The sequence below is a fragment of the Abrus precatorius genome, unplaced genomic scaffold (genome assembly GCF_003935025.1).
Source record: "Abrus precatorius isolate BTA unplaced genomic scaffold, Abrus_2018 Scaffold2, whole genome shotgun sequence".
NCBI lineage: Eukaryota > Viridiplantae > Streptophyta > Magnoliopsida > Fabales > Fabaceae > Abrus > Abrus precatorius.
Window position 1 is genome coordinate 5,127,605 of NW_020874362.1, and position 9,125 is coordinate 5,136,729.

Consider the following 9,125-nt stretch of genomic DNA (forward strand, 5'->3'; position numbering starts at 1 on the left):
TGTCTGTGGTCTAAAATTTTCTACTTAAACCAAATATAAGCCCACATTTTACTATCCATTATTGGAGATATCAAAATAATGTTATAACAATTCAAATCCTTGAAGGATGTATTTGGTAATCTTATCTTTGGAGAACTTCAAGACTAAATTGGATGTTTTCTCTACAATTAAAACTCAAGCTTCAAACCAATAGTTTATTTGTTTTTATTTTGTATTTAGACTATGTTACAATTTAGTACCTTATTTTGTTATATTTGACTTTAAATATTTTTTTTTCTGTAATTTGTACTCTATTTAATATTTTTGGTAAATGTCTTTTTATTTTATAATATTATTTATAATTTATTAACTCATAAAAAATTATAAAAAAATCTCATTTTAATTAATAAATTACAAATAATACGAATGGGTAAAAAAATTTAACTGTCTGGACCGAAATTAAATATAATATTCACGTAGATATGAGAATAGGTACAGATTAAATCCATATATAGGAATCGACGTTATAGTATCCTAATCCAACCCATTAGCATTCTTGAAATTGATAAATTTACCTCTTTACTTATCTATTATTATTATTATTATAATATATATATATATATATATATATATATATATATATATATATAATTTAATGTATATATTTTCTCTTACTTAAAAAAAATAAAAATAAAATATTTACAATATGTTTGTTTGCATTTTAAAAAAGAGTTTTTTCTTTTTAAAAACTAAAAAGATATATTTTTTAAAATGTAAACAAACATACCTTTATTGTTTTTATTTTTCTCTGTATTTCATTCAAACAATAAGAAATAATAAAATCTCTCTATTTTTAATTTTCATTATTTTATTTTATAATAAAAAAAGTTAAAGGTGAAATAGATATTTATATTATATATGGTCACATAACACAAAAGGGGCCATCATTATTGTTAGTATGATCGACAATCCAACACATCCTCGTGGCTCAAATGGGAGAAGAGTTTGTGACTTGTGACCACTCATTCCTTGTCAATATGTGGAACCAAAGACATCAATTATTCTTTTATTATAAATAAAAGATATATTGGTCACAAATTTTGCATTACCCTATTCATAAATTCTTATTTATTATATGTTTGACGTAGGTTAGGAATTAGGATTAGGGATGTTTATCCAATGAAACCGCCAAAATTAAAATAAAAATTTTAATTTATTGAGAACTGAACAAAATAAAAATAAAAAAAATAACTGAATTTTTTATTAGATTAAATTGGATTTAGTTCCTTTACGTATGTATATAATTTTATTTATAAAATTAACATTAAACTCATATTTTTAAGATTATATTTTAATAAAATTAAGATAATCTTTGACCAGTATTTGACAGTTACTAATTAGAGTCAAAATTTTATTATTGCAAAAGTAAAAGTAGAGAAAACTCTTATTTGAATAATATTTCCTAAACTAAACCTTTTTTAATATGATGTGAGTTTTTACTTACCATGACTTTAAATGTAGATACTCTTATTAAGGTTGATACTAGAACTACGAATGCAGAAAGAAAAATAAAATCTCATGATTGTATTATAAAACAAAAGTCTTAGAAATTTATAGTAAAATAGTAGTACATTACACAAATTATTAACTAATTAAAAAAACCTAAAATATGTCATTTTAGAAGTTTTAAAGTATACCAAGCAGGATAATTAAAATGAAAGTCAAATGGGAAAGAATTATGAATGATAATTACAAATCATTAACAACATAGAAAATTTTAAATTATCTTGTGAAGAATTTTAAAAGTATTAAAAATATAAAAATAATAATAAAGATGCTTATATTAAGACTTAAATATGAGAGGAGTTATCAATAAAAAATACAAAAAGTTAAATATAATAAAAATATTTTAATTTTTTTTAAAATAAGTTATTTAAAATTCTTTCTATTTGATATAAAATTTACCTATTTAAAATTTTGTAACATTTTAAAATTACTATTTCTTACTATCTAAGTATATGAATTGTCACGGGCAATTTAAACTTTGATTTTTGCAAATATGCAATGTTAAGTTCTATAATTTTAAAAGTGTGTTATAGCAAAAAAAAAAAATTGCAAATTTTTTGTTTTTTTAACAAAAATACTTCCAAATTCTTAATCTTCTCTTTATACGAGGACAAATATTTTTTGAAATATTTTTATTAAAAAACAAAAATATAAAATGTTGCATTGCACGTTTTAAAAAATTAGATTTTAAATTATACATAATAAATATATAGTAAAGTAAAATAGACATTTTTTAAAAAAGTTTCTTGATTAAAATTTTACAGCATTCAATAAATATTTATTTTCATCTAAATATATACAATCTAATAATTTAAAATTACTCTGTACACACATAAAAGAAAATTATAATGCACATGTGTAACCAAACAATTAGGCTTTTTCTCTCTATTGCATTGTTAGTTTGTGATAACTTTTTGCTCTTGAAATTTTTTTCTTTGACTTACTTTATCCTTCTCTCTCATACTCGCTAAGCTTGTTCCCAATCTTCATCCAGTGCATCCTGTTTAAGAGTAACCCTCTAGTAATTGCTTGATAGTTTTTATGGGAAGAAATTGTAGTCTCTTAAATCCGTTTCGTTATTCATCAAGAAGTATATTAGTCTCATGTAATACTTTTTTAACTAATTAACAAGTATTTTATACATTTTGAAGAGCATTTTTTTAATTAAAGTAAAATTTAAGAAATAAAAATAAAATAAAAGTACAAGATAAATATGCATACTTAATTTAAATTACTAAGTAGAAATAAATAGCTTAGATTTAGGAGAGAGTAATTCTAAAAAAATTAATAATTGAAATTTGATTTGAACAGATTAATATTAAAAATTTAAAGTAGTTAAAATGGAGATTTGAAAAGAAAAAATAAAAAAATTGTTATATTTTTTAAATAATAGTTTAAATTTAAAAAATATAGAAAAATACTATATAAAAGTGAAGTATGTCCAAAGGAGAAAGAAAACACGTGTTCATTTGCTGCACAGAATTAGACATGAAATTGAAACTTTAAATTAGAATTAAACCTTAGAATCGAAAGTTTTTTTTTTTATATATATGTTATTGGAATCAATTTGAAAGGCACAACTCTAAATTATTATCATATAGCTAAAACTAATAGAGTTTATTTATGTTTAAAAAATATATATTTTCTTTATTTTTAATTATAAAAATGTCATTAATTTTAACTTATTTCTTCTTTAAATATTTGTATAAAAAAATAATGAAAATAATATAAGTTCTATACAAATCTTAAAAAGCAAATAATCTATTTGAAAAAGATGAGCCTTTTAAATTTTAAAAAATATTTTATCAAATCATGCTGACCTAACATTTTCTAATTCCTAACGTATTTGCCATCATCATTGACCATAACACCGTTATTAATGTCGTTGTTATTATTATTACCATCTTAAACATCACCACCTTTTATGTTAACTACTATTACTATCGCATGCTCACCTTACAGGTCACGTCTTCGTTGCCTCTATTAATTTTTTTTTTTACTCAAACCTCCACTTTACACTATCCATTATTAGAGATATCAAAATATTTTATACTGAAATTCTTTATATAACCCAAAGATAAAAATTATGATTTTAAATCAATTTAAAATTTGACAGGTTAAATAAATCTAAACTAGAATTTTAATTTTTTGCACCAAATAAATCTTAAACAAAACTGCTCAAGTTTAAGATAAAAATTTAGATTTATAATTTAGATATGATTAAAAGCAATCAAGAAGGTACATTTAATGATTTTTTTTAATCAACATTAATAAACCTCACCAAAATCTCTAATAAAAATAGTGTATATATTAATTACTGGTCGTATAAAACTAAGATACTGTCAATGCTACTTGGCAATTAAATAAAGCTGCTTAGAAGGGGAAATCTTTAACATCCAAGGAATACAATTCTTTATGACATTTACACAAAAACATTAATTACTTACTAACTAGCATTCAATCATCCATTAGCTTACCAAAACAACGGGCATACGTGGAAATCCACCTAGTTACCTTAAGTTGAAGAAAACTACATCAAAGTTTCCTGATTTACGCCTACAGCTAAGGACCAAATCATCCAACGCGGAATTCATAATTTGATCAAAACTGTGGATGCCCATGAAGCCAAAACAAGACGTTATCTTCAAACGTGTCACTGTCGCCAAAACCTACGACAACCATACACAGGCATCATATCAAACCCCTTGCGCACACACCCTCGCTTCACCACTACCGGTCGTCCATAGCAAGCATATTGTAACTTGTGCCAGTAATTGGAAGGAATGCCATGCCACCATTGTTTTTTCTAATACAGTAAATATAGTCTTTTTCCTCGCATTAAAGGGGACAAGACAATCCAAAAACATTCCCCATTTGCGCATTGCATATTGCATCGCTCCAATATGTGCATATTGTATCACACTAATAGTCCTGTGCTATGCGTTGCAACTTTAGATTGTAGAAAGACAACATTTAACTCTACAGTCAGAACTTATGACCATAATGAGCGTAGTTCTTGCAACCAAAACATCAAGAGCTACTTCCCATATCTTTTCCAGAGAACTCTCCATTACCAAAGGATGCTGCTGCAGTAACATCCAAACCACCACCAATCGATGTGATGAGTGCAGATAAGCCTCCACCAGCGGTGCCGCCAGCAGCCATCCCCAATCCTAGAAAATCAAGAGTGGTATGTTTAGGACCAAACATCGAAGGAGTTCCCATCATCAATTCCTTTAGTCCAGAAACACCATCACATGGAAGGCCAAGTCCAAGTCCTGCAGTAACTGAGGCACTCTCCGGTTCCACTAGCTGCTGACCCCATTGCAAGCTATCTTGCTGGCCTGATGAGGCTGAAGCAGAAGATGACGACACAATGCCAAACCCACGAAGTAAAGAAGCGTTTGTGGCAGCAGATCCCATTTGAGCAGCTTTCTGCAGCAATGCGGTGGCTGACAAAGCTGGCTGTGGCGGCGGGGCATACTGGCGGCACTCCTGCCCTCCTGTTCCAAAAAATGATGAGCCATTGTTGGTGGATAGGCAGAGAGATATGGCCTCAGATGATGAAGGAACTGAGATATCTGCAGGGTGATCTGGACGACCCATGGCTCTAATGAGGTCACTGAATGCTGGAGTTTGAGAATGTAGATTCCCAGATGCTGTTGAGGAAGCAAACAAACTTGCAAACACACTACTACTGCTAGTAATAGCACCACCATTGCTTGTTGAGCCGGTGGTGCTGTTGCTGACACAGCTCCCATTTAATGGAGTAGTAGCTGGCGGTTCCTCTATGACCTGTGGGGGATTCTCTTGCAACTCTGAAACATCAGAACTTAGAATTGAGGAAAAGCAAACCAACATGAACATTATTATAATGAATCATTATTAATTAATTAATTAATAGGAGAAGGAAAGAAGATCAAAAGCAACCATTTGAAAACGCAGCCTCGGAAAGTTGGTGCCTTTCTTTTATGCTAAAAGTTCAGAAGAAAAGAACAAAATAATAGTTTTCATCTCTTAAAAATTCACACTCCCCTTTCTCCCACCCCAAAAAAAAAAATCCTTTTTCTCCTTTTAGCTTTTGAATCTTGGAAGTTCCTTTGTTATCAATTGCACAATTCAGATCCAGCAGTCCCGATGAACACCTTTTAAGTAGTTTATTTTCATTACTTAATTAGCCCCCCGAATCTCTGAATCACTTTGTTCCTTTTATCATACACGCACGCACAAGTCACACCAAAAAACGATACCAGACAAAAACTACTAACCTCCAAGCTCACAGAGACAAACAACAACCACAAACAACAAAAACACAAGTTTGAGTTTGTTTTCTAGTTTTAACCACATCACTCACGACAAAAACAAAAACGACTAAGAAAAAGATTGCATGTTTTCCGATTAAGGCATTATCTACTATACCTAACTTTTGTGTCTGCAAAGACATGACACTATTTGACTGAGTAGTGTTAGTGGAGGTGACGGCGGTGATGGCGGTGGCAGCAGTAGTACTAGTAGCAATCGCCTCCGACGCAGTCACAGCCGCTGGTGGCGGTGGGGGTGGCGGCGATGAATCGCCAGTTAAAACCTTAGAATCAGACTCAGAATTAGCCTTCACAACGGTATGAGATCTCGCACTCTCCTCTGCCAACGCATCGCAAAAAGCTCTATGCGTGATGAAGCTGTCCCTCCTTCAAATCACAATCAAACAAGTTTTCAGAAAGAGAAAAAGAAAAACAGAGCAGAAAATGAAAAATATCCATAATAATAATAACAATAATAAGAATAAGAACAAGAGAAGTACCTGGAAAAAACAGTTCCACAATCGCATTTATACTCTCTGGTCCCGCAAACCTTGGAGTGAGCCTTCCAATCGGATTGAACGGCGTATTTCTTGGAGCACTTGTCGCACTTCCACTTCTTCTCGCCGTGCTTTCTGCAGAAGTGCTTTTTGATCCCCGTGAGGTCTCCCAAGGCTCTAGAAGGATCGTGGTGAACGCACGTTGGTTCAGGACACACGTACACCCTCTTCTTCACCTCCTTGCTCGACCTTTGCCTCAGCTTCCACGGCAAGTTGTGACCCCTGCGATGAAGTTGCAGATTCTGGTCCCTTTGAAACCCTTTGTTGCATATCTCGCACACGAACCGGTTCGTCGCTAAAAGGGTCTTCGGAGACAGAGCAATCACCTCTGCTTCCGGATCTGAACAAAAATTAAAAATCAATTAATAAAATTAAATTCAATTTAAGGTTTTTGTTGTCAGTTAGTTCTGTTTGTTGTTACCTGGCATTCCTGGAAGGTTTCGTTTTTTCTTAATGGTGGGTTTTGGTGGTGCTGTGTGATTGCCAGAGGAAGAAACGCTTGCTTCTCCCGAAGCTGTGGAAGCATTGTCCAAATCAACCGGCATGGTAATCAAACCTAGTTACGCTACGCTATGCTACGACACAATCCAATCTATTGATAAAGAAGGAAAATCTTAGGGGCATTTACCCTCACAATCCGAAAGCAAAGCAAGGGAAGGAAACCTTTGGTGATGGATAAAGTTTTGATTCCTAGGGTTTCTGTTCTGCTCTAATAATTAATATCCTCTCTCTCTCTCTCTTTCTATATATCGGTGAATGACTATATCCACCGGTCAACCTGGAACGTTTTTTTTTTTTTTTTCCTCCCTTGTTTATTTTATTTAACCTCGTTTCTCTCATTTAACCCGCACCACCTACCAGCTCCAATAATGGGACCGAAATTCACATTATAACGACAACAACTGGATTCCTTGAATGAACCCAGGGATATTGGTCAAATACCTTAAACAAAGCCCTATTCAGAGTTCACACACTCGCAGTCTCCAGAAACACTCTTTGACACCTACAATCAGTTTACTTGTATTTATTTATTTTTACGGGAGATAAATAAATGGGTAAGGCAGGGAGTGATAAATAACTTAAGAATGGGGTCATGAGTTTGATTATTTAGTGCTTAATTGCATAGTACGTAACAGGGTTAAGTTTAAGTAAGGTGTGATATCAAGAGAGAGTGAAAGTCTCGCGTCGTTCTTTTTCGTGTCCAATTTGGTATCCTCGAGTTGAGTCCAATTGTGGAGGCAAATGGTTCGAAGGCACACAGTAGAGTGGAGAAAGACTGTTTACTCCCATGTTTGTCGTTTTGCGCTTTCAGTCTTTCTATTGTGTGAATCCGTATTCTGTAGAAACCGACAGAGACAGACAGACCATTCACGGAACAATGAATATTTGTATAAAAACAGTCTCAAACAACCATAAAGTCAAAGAACCGATAGCACCCCTACGATTTTGCCACGTTTTTTCATCTATTTAATATTTAGAATAATTACATAATTAAATAATTGCGAAAAATATATAATAATATAAGTAATAGCTAAGATAAATTAATCTATTTCATTACTCATAAATAAATTAAGATATTTTATTTTTTAAATATTATAATATTTATATTTTAATTTTTAATAAATTTAATAATATTAAAATATTAGATATTTAAAATAAATTTATTTAAAAATTTTAAAAAATATCTTCTAAAAATAAAATTGTAACAATTTTTAAAATAAGTTTCATTTTTATTCGTATAAAATTTAATTCTATATCTCAAACTCACTTTATTTTGTCTTTATTTTTTAAACTAGTTTAATGATTCTTTTTATATTTCTAACATTTAGTCAGATAAAAATTTAAAGTTAAAAGTATGAAAAGAATATTCAACACAAAAAATATAATGAAATCAGATAATTTTTATTTGAATGAAATTAGATAATTTTTACTTCAAATAGTGTGGTAGAAGCTTTGTTCATTTATTCCTCATCTTACTTTAATTTTTTTATTATTATTTCTTATTACATACAAATATGTTTTTCAAATCTAACGACCTAAATTATCATACTTTTTTTAGAATATCATAATTTGAATTATGATATTTATAAATAAAATTAATTAAATTTGAAAGCATCATATATATATCTCAACTCTCTTAACAACAAATAAATCGACTAAATTAAAATAGAAGTAATGACTAAAGAGATGTGGAACACATAAAATTATTTTTTGTAAATTTTAATTAAGTCATATAATATTTGCTTAAACTAAGTTTATATAGTAATAATCATGCAAAATTTTGTCAATTTTAGCTAAAAAAAGTCAATTTTTCAAGCTAAAATTGTAAGATTTTTGTGAAAGTATGTAAGGAGGACATGAAGAAGATCTAAAATGATATTGAATAATCTATTAATACAAAAGCTTATTTTTATGATGAATTAGAATTATAAGAGTAGATATAAAAGTTTTAATTTTAAAAATTATGAATTGCATATATAGGAGTTTGTGAAGAACCTTAAAAATCTAAAATAGTATTCAAAATTCTATTAATTTAAAAATTATTTTTTATCATAAATTGAAACTGCATTAGTGCATGTAAAAATTTTAATTTTTAAACTCACTATTTAGATACAATTAGCTTAAGCACTAAAATTAAAGTATTTATTTCTAAAATTAAGATTACAAAATATCTCTCTATAATATATCTAACTAATTAAAGTAAATGTGTCATTTTTTTAAT

The 9,125-nt window shown here is 29.5% G+C and overlaps 1 protein-coding gene across 1 annotated transcript; it reads right to left on the bottom strand.

Moving 5' to 3' along the window:
* Window positions 1-3,783: 3,783 nt before the first annotated feature.
* On the bottom strand, window positions 3,784-7,390 carry LOC113858091 (zinc finger protein GAI-ASSOCIATED FACTOR 1-like). The gene is made up of 4 exons (XM_027490545.1): window positions 6,825-7,390; window positions 6,347-6,743; window positions 5,965-6,233; window positions 3,784-5,363 (listed from the first exon to the last, which is right to left on the bottom strand). The coding sequence occupies exons 1-4, from the start codon at window positions 6,946-6,948 to the stop codon at window positions 4,576-4,578; spliced, it is 1,578 nt and encodes a 525-aa protein (XP_027346346.1). The 5' UTR covers window positions 6,949-7,390; the 3' UTR covers window positions 3,784-4,575.
* Window positions 7,391-9,125: the final 1,735 nt, after the last annotated feature.